Raw genomic sequence first — 12,910 nt, 5'->3', positions numbered from 1 at the left:
GGGGAATCCACCTAAGATGTGGCTGAATAAGTAAGCTGATTGCCAGGGGAGGAGTTGAAATGGTTTTATGGAAGAATTGGGAGCTAGTGAGGGTTTGGCTTTTAGTTTGTTTTTTTGTTTTAATAGCAAAGTAACATGCTTGTAGTGATTAGCCAGATTATGGGAGAAGCAATGTGAAGAGGTCGTAGTTTGCAGACAGGAGCACTAACTAAAGGTTATTGTCATATTCTAGGTGGGAAGAATTAAAGAAGTTAAAATGGTGGTTACTGTGGGAGTATAGTGAAAGGCTAGGTATAAAAATATTGTGGAGCTAGAAAGGGCAGCTTTTAGCAATGAACTACATATTTGTGGTGAGGTACAGGGAAGATCCAAGATAGTGCCAAGAGGGATATTAGAGGTACCATTCATAGAGAAAGAAAAGTTTGGGGGAAATGATATTGATTTTGAAACATCAAACTATCCAGATGATACCAAGCAGGCAGTTGGAAATAGCAGAAAATTGAAACTATGGGAATAGTTGAGATCATTAAGAAAGAGAATATAGATAAGAGAAAAGAAGAGAGAGTCCAGGGCAGAAACTTGTAGGACATGTAGAAAAGGGAGACCACAAAACAGTTAATTATGAGTAGGAAAAGAATCATGAGAACTGTATCTTAGAAGCAAAGGATGGAGAGGCTGTCAAGTTGGAAGAGGTGATCAAAGTAAAGTTAAGACAGTAAAGTTAAGATCAAGGACAGGAAAAAAAAACTACACTCAGATTTGGCAATTGGGAAATTTTTAATGACTTGGGGATAACAGTTCCTTTTTTAATTTTTATATTTGTTTTTAACATTCATTTAAAAAATTTTCTCTCTCTAGAGATAGATAACTTTTTCATCATGAGTCTTTTAAAACTGTTTTGGATCATTATGTTGCTGGAAATAATTATTCCATCAGTCATATACCACAACTCGTTCAATACTTCCCCAGTTGGTGAACATCCTTCAACTTCCAATTCTTTGTCACTACAAAAAGAACCATTACAAATAGTTTTTTGTACATATAGGTCCTGTTTCCTTTTGGGGAGAACATTTTCCATAGGGGAGAGGGAGTAGACTCCCCAGAACTGAGAAGATTCTGAGGAATTAGAGACATTGAATACAATATAGTATTTTTCTTTCCAAAAATTTGTCAATGAAGAGAAGGAGAAAGTGAGGATGAGGTAATAATCAGTGTAGGGGGTAGAAAACTTGGGTTTCTTTTGGGGGATTTTGGGGGGGGGTTAGAGAAGAAGATATAAATACTACAGAACTCAGTATATAGAATGGAAAAATAGCCAGTAGAGAAAGAGAGTTGAAAGATGTGGGATCTTTGGATCATGGAGAGAAGAAGACAGGAAAAAAAGATAAGGGTATGGATAGAAAGGTTTGTTTTTGCAAATTATAAGATCATTTCTTACTTTGAAATTGGAGAGAAGTTTTTGTTATAAATGTCATCTATTCAATGTCATCCCAATTGAATTACTAAAAATTATCTTACTGAGTTAGAAAAAATAAGAAAGTTCATTTGAAAGAGCAAAAATTCAGGAACTTCAAAAAAAACCAGGAAGGAAAGAAGGAAAGGAAATAGATTCAGCAGTATTAAACTTTAAACTATATTATATAGTAGAACATTGTTAAGGATATTTTAAATTATAATCTTCATGTTTCAATAAAACCCATGTATCCAAGAATAGAAGGAATGTAAACATTTAGAAGGGGAAAACTTTCAGATAATCTCTCAAACAGGATGTGATTGGTTTGGAATACTGCTAAATTGTAGGAAATAATAGACTGGTTGATTTAGAAAAACATGGAAAAGTTGGACTATCCACCTTCCAAGAAACATCTGAGGAAATAAGGAGATAAGCATAATATGGTATATATGTATATGTAGGTACGTGTTTATTTTTATTTATATATAATGTATGTATATATAGCCACCCTTAATTGTGACCTTTAGGATAGGACAAAAAGAAAAAATAAAGTAAAAACTTCACAGCAGAGAACAAAAGAAAACAATAAGGAAGCAAAGAAAAGCTGGACAGCTTTGAAAATGATAGTATTTATTATATAGGTTTTCTTGAAATGGAAATTTTATATTTAATCCTTTATTGTTGCTGTGTACATGACAATTTTTTTTCTTTTCTCATTTTGTATTTAAGTTTAAAATAAAAACAATTATTGGAAAAAAGTTGGAGGGAAAGAAAGGATGGATGAGAACACCGAGAGGATTAGTGGAAGAAGGGACCTATACTCAAGTTGGACAGTCTTAATAATATGAATGAAAACATAAGTGTGCTCCAAGCTAGGGACTCACAGAGAAAAAGAGAAAAAGAAGTCAGTCCTTTCTCACATAGTATTTGGGGAACAAAGCTTCTATAGGAAGGTTCAGCTGCAGGACAGCTGAAGACCCTTGAATGTTCTAAGTGTGATGCAGCAGTATCTTTGGAGAGGGAAGGAGGAGCTCGTGGAGTTGGAGCCTTGAGGAAAGTGTTCAAAACCATTATAATGGAGAGTGTAGAGATAGTCAAGAAAAGGAGAGTGAAAGAGGGAAGAGGTAAAGATGGTTCTAAGGTTTGAGATCCTTTTAACTAAAAAAACCATTACTTCTATCAAAATAAGGAAGAGAGGAGGAAAAAGGAGCTTTGAGGGCAAGATGATCTTAGCTTTGGATGTTTGGGTTCGAGGTGAAGGTAGTGTGGCCATTTGGAGATAATTCAGCATATCCCGGGAAGCGTGGGGAGAAATTGGGACTGGAGATGTAAATTTGGCAGGCAGGTATATCAAGGTAATAATTGAAGCCATAGGGATGATTAAGCTTATCAAAGATGTTAATGTAGAGAAGATTAGCCCTGGACACAACTTCTTTATGATGGGATGTCAGTATGATCTATGCAGTTTTCAAGCAGGAAGGAAAGGGAGGAGATGGAGAAGACCGAGAATCATATACTAACTCCTTGAAAAAAGGATAGAGAGAGACCAAAAAATATTATACTGTGGTACCAGCAATATGGGATCTTACTTTTCAAGCTATTTTTTGACCATTCCCACATGTTTTATCATCAGTCTCTGAAATTGTCATCATTATATGGGTTTCTTATAACATGTATGTTTGTCAGGGTGCAAAGGACCCATGATGTTGTCATAAGGGTCTTCCAGTATTGAGACATCCTGCACCAGTGAAGAACACACACCTAACACGTTACATTTATTGAAATTTAACAGAGAATTGAAATAGTTTGCCATTTCTATCAGGGAGTATTACGCTAGAGGAGAGTTCTTCAAGTTTTTGTGTTGTGGCACCTTTGGTGTTCTCTTGTAAAATTGTTAGATTCCTTCTCAATCATATTTTTAAATGCAAAAAATGAAATACATAGAATAACAAAGGAAACCTATTATGTTGAAATAAAGATGTCCTTTTATCCTCTGTCCACGTTCATGATCCCCTGACATGGGCCTCTTGGGGAACTGTGGAGCCTTACTCTAAAGGTATGATTAACTTGCATTCCTCGGCCTACTTTGGAATCCTGATCTGCCACTTGTAACTGATGTGACCTTAGCTAAATTTTCTAAATCTCTTAGGGCATCAGATTCTTTATCTTTAAAATAAGACGACCTGACTAAAAAGTTGCTGAGTTTTTTTCCCAGTCGTAGCTCCTGTGAATTAGATATTGGAGCCCTAAATGTTTCCAGCACTCAGAGAATAAGTAGGGCAGAGTGACCAGGACTTTGTCTGACATTGGCCAAATTTACCCTACAACAGGAAATTTAAAAGAGTTATAAAAAGCAGAACTATTGTGTTGTCAGAGGAAAGAGGCAGAGGGTGTGGTGCAGATAGGGTTGGCAGACAAGGCAATGAGAGGAAGCTAGGGAGCAACTTGATCCTTGCCTCAGGTAATTCCCAAGTTTGTAGGGTCCAAGTTCTAGCTAGGTCTCAAGGTGGGGAGAGTGCCCCAGCCCTAGCCTGGAAAGCCAGTTCTCCTAGGGCCGACAGCTTTAGCTTAAATGCCACCTTGGAAGAGAGGAAGGCATCTCAGGGAGCAGTGGCTGACTGGGACAGGAAATGGAACCTCTGGCTCCAATGTGCCTTCTTGAGGATATTTCTGCCTTCCTGACCCTGGAGACTTAAGTTTTCTCTCAGATGTTGCCCAAACATTGTGAAGCAATACCAAGGATCTCAGGGGCTGCCTGGGGGAAACAGAAACATTAAAACTTGGGTGTTCCCTGCCATTGGAGTCAGGATAGCCCTATGGCAAAATATTGCTGCCGATGCTTTCTGCCTCTGTGACCTTGGACAAGTCTCATCTATAAAATGAGGGGGTTAAATTAGAAGGCCTCTGATGTGGGACGGGACCTACTTCTATTAAGGCAAGAGAAGACACTTAGCCCCTGAGCCCCTGCTGGAGGGCTATCTCTTCTCCCTTCATCCTTGTGTCTTTTCCCCTCTCAAGCTGTTTAAACTTTTCAGCAAGGTTGAGATGTGTGTATGGGGTAACCTTGGGGCCAGGGAGTCCCTAGAAGGATGGAAGTGCCCCTGTCCCTACTTAGCTGCTTGTACTAAGTCATGAAACCAGAGACCAGTGCTTTGGAAGGGCTGATGCTCCACACCCCTAAGGGATACTGCATTTCAGCAACTTGTCTGAAAGAGCACCAGGGCACGCATCAGGAGTCCTGGGTTCTAGGTCCTGCTCTGACACTGAGAAAAGGAGAGAGCTGGACAAGATTCTCCCTAATGTTCCTTCTGGCTATAGTAGTCTGTGAGTTTATATGATTTGGGCCTTATACAACTTTTCTCTGTTTACAGATTTTTAGGTAGTTGTTTTATTTTTCCAAGTAATCTGACTATACACAGTAAAAGTTACAAAAACAATCTGGCCTTTTAACCCAATACCTCCATTGTTATAACTATATCTTGACACATTTTATCAAAAACAACCAAAAAATCTAGGATATTTCATAGCAGTTTTATATATCATAGCAGAGGACTTAAATGTCTAACGGCCAAGACTAAATACATAGAAGTATATTATATCAGGGAATTAACATAAAATAATATTTTAATTCATTTTAAATGGACAACTATGATGTACATGATGAAAGCTGGAGAGACCGCCATGTAAATATGATGGGAAATAACCCAACTATAATGCTGGAAGAACCAGGAAATGAGAATGAATGGACTGAATTTCTGGTGGGCCTTTGAAGGAGTGACTGAAATACCATTACAATTCTTTGGGAGCCAAAGCTGCATAGTGCAGTAGAAAACTAATTGGATTCAAAGTCAAAAGATTTTGGCTCCAATCCCAGTTTTCCCCCATTGTACCTATGTGGCATCAGCTTCCTTGGCCCTCAAATTTTTCATTTCAAATGAGGGAGCTTGGACAGAATAGCCTCTCAAGTCCCTTTTGATCCTATGATAAGTTTAAATGTAAATAGTTTTTAAGCAAGTTGACTATATTAAAACATTGAACGCCCCGCCACCCCCGCAAAAAAAAAAAAAAAAAAAAAAAAAAAAAAAAAAAAAGCCTCATTTTCCATAAGAGTTGAACAAGTCTCTTGGATTTAGGGATTTTTTGAAAATGAGAATTTGAGCTAGATGATCCTTTTTTTCTCTTGTAGGTCCTTCTCTAGAGTATCTTACTGATTGCTGTAAATTAACAGTTCCCCCCTTTTATTTTTCTCCAAATCCCAGTAATCAAGTTTCTTGAATTCTAGATGTGAAGAGACACCTCAACTTAATAGCACATAGTTGTTCTTAAGAATTCATTTAAATAGGAAGCTAAACAGCACACTATTCCTTGGGCAAGGGGAGTTATGGGTGAGCAGCTTCCACAACTGTGGTCTCATGGGATCCTGAAGTCTCTGTGCCTTTCTAGGTTTAGTGTTGACCTCTCTCTTAACCCCCCTTCCCCAAGCTTCAGGCCACTTGCTCCTGGAGACATATGTAGTGCTCATCCCAGGTAACAAAATTCATAATTAAAAGCTCTGCCAACACTTGTTTAGCTACATGACCATGGGAAGGTCATCTAACTTCTCTCAATATCATTTTTCTCATCTCACAATACTGTAGTGAGGAAAGTGCTTTCTAAATTGGAAAGGGCTTAATAATTGTGATCTAATATCATTATTACAACATTAGCATGATTTAAACTCATTATACTTCAAGAACATCTAGAGCTTGTATTGTGCTTGTTGTATCAAACCCCAGATCATTGCATAGCCTTCTCGAAGGGATCTCCAGAGAGTTTGACCTGACTGTTGACACAGAAAAGACCAAGTAGATGATAAATGTTTGTTGTCCAAGTTACATCATGCACTTGGTTGAGCAGCTTGTAGACACATGCACAGACACAAAAATATTTGGGACTCAGACCCAGAATTGAATAGAAGGAGGAAAACCAGTTAGACTGACTTCAAGAAATTGTAGATTCCAAGCTTTTCATGTTGTAGGGCAATGAAACACATTATTACAACAGTCTCTGAAGAAATCAAAAAGAAAGATCACATATAGGTCATGGGTGGGTGTTTCCAGGCTGCAGCATAAAACCAGTGAGAAACTTTGAGGAAGAACTACAGGAAAAGGTAATGGCCAGGACCTAGATGTGAGAACAGAAGATTAGCTGAACCTGTATGGGAAGGAACGGTGATGGATGGCTAGCCAGGGTACGCCACTGGCACCTTTATACTGTCAGCAGGAAGTGAAGGCCTCTGGCACACTGGGGACTTGGTAGTACCATGAACAAGAATCATCAAGAATGACAAGGGACCACCAACAAGTATTTCCAAATTAAAACGATCAAAGACCTCTTTGAGTATGAATCTATGTACTAAATCAGGGGTCCTCAAACTTTTTAAATAGGGGGCCAATTCACTGTCCCTCAGACTGTTGGAGGGCCGGACTATAGTCAAAACAAAAACTTTGTTTTGTGGGCCTTTAAATAAAGAAACTTCATAGCCCTGGGTGAGGGGGATAAACATCCTCAGCTGCCGCATCTGGCCCACGGGCCGTAGTTTGAGGACCCCTGTATATATCATGTGGCTAAAATGATTGTTTTATTTGAGTGTCCACAGTAATTTATAAGCATGAAAGTAGCTCTAACAGTAGCATTCATGTAATTTACATGTGATCTTGTTGACATAAGTAACTCTCAGGAAACTGAGGCAGACGGGAAGTTAAGTGATTTGCTAAGTGGCCAAGGCCAGATTTGAACTGAGTCATCACCTTGCTGTTATATGATTTTATAATTACTAAATAAAACAAATTGAGGCTTATGCAGGACCTGAGTTGAATCATTCTAATCTATTAATTCCTGAAACTTTTGGCATGGCATTAAATAAATTCTGTTTCCTGACCAGTTTCCTGTAAGGTATCACTAATGCTAACACTACTATCTGAACAGAACTTTTTCTAAATCTCAGTTATTAGTGAGATAAGAATGCTTTGGGAAAGGTTAGGACTTCTCAAAACTCCTTCCCAGTGTTCTGGGTTTCCCAATTTCTGGCCCTTATAACTTCTCCCATTTCTTTCTTCCCTTCCTTCACCTGTCTTCAAACAAACAAACAAAAAAACCCACAGCAGCAATTCTATGCTATTAAAAAAGGAAGAAATAGGGACCAGACCTGCCATGATTTCACTGGTCCAGGAATATCTCCTGAGTGAGGGAACTTCCTGTAACCAAGCAAACTTGCCTGTGACTCCTCTGCAGTTTATATAGTCTTAGACCATGGCCTAGGTCTCTCTGAAGTTAAATGACTGATCCAGCGTCTCACAACCAGTATGTATCAAAGGCAGATCTTCAACTCAGCTTTTTCAGAGTGTAAGTCCAGCTCTTGGTATCTATAAGAAGGAAATGGTATTAAGAGCATTTTTCTTTTATTTCATCTATAGGATTAGGGATAGGAGATAGTAGGTAAGAAAGAATGTGTTTGCTAGGCCTTGATTAATGCTGATTAGTATTTGCAGAGGTGATAACTAGAATAAACAGATTTTCTAGGAAAATATAGTAGAATATGAAGATGATATGGACAGGACACCTATTCTTTTTGAGTACAAACACATAAGTGTGCACACATACTCTAAATCCTGTCTGTATTTTCATAAAACTTTCTATAACCCCCAATTTAAGAACATCAAAATCTTTCTATTGTTCCCATTAGTTACAGCTTTAAGTGCCCCCCTCACCAGCCTCAGAATCACAGGGTGAATGCACAATATCTGGCAGAAAGCCATTAAAAATATTATTTTTCTCCATTTCTGGTTTAAAACAAAAATAGCTTAATGCATGGGGGGGGAGGGGGGAGGGGGAAGAGGGAAAACCACTCTGTATTTGTTTCTATTAACAAAACAAATTTTAAAATACAGTGTCATGGGAGAGTACAGATGTGAAAAGATCTTTTTAATTCTGTGATTTTAAGTCTCTAAAAACACATTCAAATCAGTTTGTTACCTCTGAATGATGCCTAAGTTAATATATTCTAACAGCCTCTGTGGGAAATATGTAACCTCTGTGTTTCAGGAAAGGGAAATCTTCTGAATTCAAAGCACATACTGCCCCTGTTCGAAGTGTAGATTTCTCCTGTGATGGCCAGTTTCTCGCTACAGCTTCTGAGGACAAATCCATCAAAGTTTGGAATATGTATCGGCAGCGCTTCCTGTATTCCTTGTACCGGCATACCCACTGGGTATGCTGCGCCAAGTAAGTTTAAAAGGAGTTGGAGTAAACTTACATATAATACTTCCTCATGTAGGTCAAATCTTCCAGCAGGATCTATATTTCAGAATCTCTTAACATGTTTTTAATGCATGAATAATAAAAATTAGCAGGAAGAAAAACTTTTTTTTATCAGACTACCTAATCCTTTTAAAAATAAGTAAATTCTGTCAACAAGAGGCAGTGTGGCATTCTCATAGTCAGGAAGTTCTGTCTTCAAGAAGTACCTCTAAGCCTATCCTAGCTTCATGACCCTGGGCAAGTCACCTCCCCTCTCAATGCCCTGGACAAGTAACTTCCTAAGAGTAAAAGTGGCCAACCAGAGTGTCAACCTGCAAGAAATACCCCAAAAAACTCTATGGAAAATTTCAAATTTACAAAACTGTTAAGTTACAGGAAGTTACTTGATTTGCATAACCTTAAAATCTTGAAGGTAAAGAACTTATAGTGTGGGGTCCATCATGTGAATGGTGGCAACACTAGTGCAATGTGATTTCTTCATTCAGATTCATGTTTGTATTATAGACATTGATCTTGGAATGAGGAAAGGAATGAAAAGCTAAATGAATGTTGGGGATGATCCTCAGAGGACCTCTCGGAGACTTCTGCAGGCATCTTCTGGTTGAGGGTGTCCACACCATAATACTGAGTGTTACCTTCTTCATCTTTTCTTAATAGATGAATGGATGAATGAGTGAATGGAAACAGGGATAGGTAGGTAAGAAGAAAGGAAGGAAGGAAGGAAGGAAGGAAGGAAGGAAGGAAGGAAGGAAGGAAGGAAGGAAGGAAGGAAGGAAGGGAAGGAAGGAAGGGAAAGAAAGAAAGAAAGAAAGAAAGAAAGAAAGAAAGAAAGAAAGAAAGAAAGAAAGAAAGAAAGAAAGAAAGAAAGAAAGAAAGAAAGAAAGAAAGAGAGAAAGAAAGAAAGAAATCAGATAGAGATACAATAGATGTGATAAGTAGAAAGAGAAGCATAATTGAGAGATAAAGAAATAAAAGTAATAAGGGTAAGTAAAGAGATGACAGACATAAGCAGATGGATGGATGGATTGATAGACAGATGACAAAAATAGATGTTGAGGTGATAGACAATTGGATAGATAGAGGTGATAGAAATAGATAAATCTAGAGATAGATGAATGGATGAATAGATAGAGATAGAAGAATAGATAAAACCTTTATTGATTGCCAGGCACCATCCTAAGTACTGAGAATACAAATATTAGCAAAAAAGAAATTGTCTACCCTCAAGTACATTTTTATGAGGGAAGATGACATTTCAAAAGATGCTGGAAATTTGAGAGAAGGGAGTAGCCCAGAGAACATAAGTTCAGAGAATAAGTAATCGAGTTAGGAGAGAAATGAGCATGTTTGACCCAGATGCTTCCTTAAAAAGAGATCTTAGATAGAAATTCACATGCCAGTCAGAGAAAGGGCAGTAGAAGTCTGGACATCTTCAGGGTGAGAAGGCTCTGAGTAGGAAGGTCTGAAAAGTCAGGAGAAGAAATGAATTTACTGAAATAAAGTATTCACTAAATAAAAGTGAATAAATACATCTAAATAAAGGAGTCAAGAATTGCTGGAATGATGTAAATATTTTAAAATTGGCAAAGTAAAAGCAATGAAAGGAAATTACTAAGCAAAGAGGCTCTTGAGACTTGTTTTTAAAAACTAAAAGTGGAGAGTCAAGACAGAGATAGTCACGTACATGCTACAGAGTCCCCAGTTTATTAAAAGGGACATTAAAAGATTAGAAGACTTTTACTTTTGTTGTTTGAATTTTATTGTCATAAAAAAAATTTGAATGGAAATTGCATCACTTTAAACAGAAGTTGTTCTAAATTAGCTATCCTTTCCACTACACAAGTTATAGATAGTATCAAATCAGACATGATTAGAGAATCCCAAAGAAAAGACTTGCTCCCGTCACTTCCTTCCCTTTGCTCTCAGGATATGGGAGAAGGTCATTTTTGTCGGGTAAGGATTGAAGAGTAGCCCTTTGAGGCCCACATTTTGACAATTTTATACAATTGATTTTAATAATTAGCATCCTTTCTTTGACCTAGTCCCAGAGCTGAGAGGATATCTTGTTACAAACCAAATTTATTCCATACTGTATGCAATGTTGTTATCTTACAATATAAAATAAAGGTTACTAACTATTCTGTCAGCCCAGCTTGGCTTAAGTCTCCTTTCTGTTCATGGAACAGAATTTATGGAAATACTTTGAAGATAGGCCATCTCTGCAAAAGTTAATGAATAAGTCTTCTGTACATGTGGCCTTCTTGCTTAACAATGCCTTCAGATTCAGTGCAGATTATTTTCTGGTTTTTTAATTGCAAAAGATTTTTAAAAAATAAAAGGTAAGTTGTTTTAACTTGCATTGGAACATTGTTATTATGTAGGCTTATGGCAACATTTTATTTTTAGCATGCATAATTTGTATGTACTTGATTTTATTCATTCTCCGTATTGTTTTGAGTCAAGACATTAAATTCAATAAATATTATATGTCAATTATGTGCTAGGGATTGGAGATGCAAAGAAAATGATAAAATGGCCCCTGTCTTTAAGGAGCTTATATATTAGTAGGGGGATATAGCACATATTACAAATAAGTGTTCTATGAAAAAATTAAAGGGGGGGAAACACTGACAGGTAAGAAGATCTGCAAAGGCTTCATGAAAGAGGCACCTGAGTTAGGTCTTGAAGGAAAATCTAATTTCAGAGAGAGATGAAAAGGAAACTCATTCCAAGCACAAATGCCAGAGTATAGATGACTGTGCAGAGATGGGAAATTGAAAAATGAATTCACTGGTAACTCAAAGTGGCTAGGACAAATAATTCCTAGTCTCAGTATGACACAAAGCTAGAAAGAGAGATGGAAACCAGGTCAGAAAGGGCCTTAAATGCCATGCTAAGGTATTTTATTTTATTCTCAAGGCAGTGAGGAGCAATTTTGAGCAGGGATGATACCTAGTCTGCCTTGGGCAGTAGGTAGATGTTTTTTTTTGTAAGTGTAAGGCAATGAAGTGCAGATGAGGTCTAACTATGAGGTCCTTCTGCTTTTTCATTACCTGCCTAACTTTTCTAAGCTCTAGAATAAAAGACCATCCATTGCTGAAGTGATGTGTGTGAACTGAGCTAGTGTTTCCAATTGAATGGCCAAATTAATTAGAAGACTGTGATAGTCATCCCAAGATGTGATGAGGATTTGGCTTAGAGTGATAATTCTTGAGTGGAGAGAAAAGGCTGGATGGGAGAGAAGCTGTGGAAATCAAATTTTCAAGCCTTGGCAACTGATTGGATCAGGGAAGGGACAGGGAGGAAGGCTCTTGATATGAACCTGGATGAATGAAAAGATGGCCTTGTCCTTGACCTAACTTTTGAGAAGGAGCAATCTCAGGAGGAAAGAGAGTGAGTCCTATTTTAGATGTATTAGATTTGAGGTTTCTTTGAGATATCCAACAGCCAGTTGACGTGTGGCTAAAATTCAAGAGAGAGATTAAGGATGGACACACAAATTTGGGAATCGTCTGCATAGAGTTAATACTTGAAATCCGGCATTTGAAGAGCTATTGAGCTGTCTAAAAGACTGTTTGTAGAGAGAAAAGAGAATAGCATCAAGTTGTCTTTTTTGACTGCCACATCTCCTGACTGAATCTTCTTGAGCTTTCAGTGCACCCAATCCCCTCCTCCCAATCTTTTCCAAAGCATCGTCTTCTTGGAGAGCCTCGCTGCCCCTGGGTCGTCCCCTTCCACTTTGGTCTTGGCACCGGTCACCCAAAACATACCTTAAGAGCACATCTCTCTGAGGGAGGGATCCTGAAGTTCAGTGATAGATAGAAAGATTCAATCAGGAGATATGGCAGCCAAAAAAGCCAAGCTGATGTAGAAAGTAGCTGCTTGTGTTCCATGAAATGATGGTCTTTATCCACAGATACCATTAATTCAGTTGTTTTTGTAGTTGCTTTTCTTGGCCTGAGATACTGGAGTAATTTGCCATTTCCTTCTCCAGCTCATTTTACAGATGGGGAAACTGAGGCAAACAGGATTAAGTGATTTGGCCAGAGCCCTAGGAAGTGTCTGAGGCTGCCTTTGAACAGGTCCAGTCCTCTATCTACTCTGCCACCTTGCTGCCCTTCTTAATTATAATAATAAAAGCTAGCATGGATCCTTTAA

At 38.0% G+C, this 12,910-nt stretch overlaps 1 protein-coding gene across 1 annotated transcript in view; it reads left to right on the top strand.

Moving 5' to 3' along the window:
• The window catches only part of POC1B (POC1 centriolar protein B), a 95,082-nt gene that overhangs the window by 15,494 nt on the left and 66,678 nt on the right, over positions 1–12,910 (top strand). The window contains exon 4 of the mRNA XM_031939890.1: positions 8,537–8,716. Coding sequence (XP_031795750.1) covers positions 8,537–8,716 — 180 coding nt within the window. The remainder of the gene's footprint in view (positions 1–8,536; positions 8,717–12,910) is intronic.

This window comes from Sarcophilus harrisii, chromosome 5, assembly GCF_902635505.1.
Source record: "Sarcophilus harrisii chromosome 5, mSarHar1.11, whole genome shotgun sequence".
Taxonomy (NCBI): Eukaryota; Metazoa; Chordata; class Mammalia; order Dasyuromorphia; family Dasyuridae; genus Sarcophilus; species Sarcophilus harrisii.
This window is presented reverse-complemented; position numbering and strand designations above follow the sequence as displayed.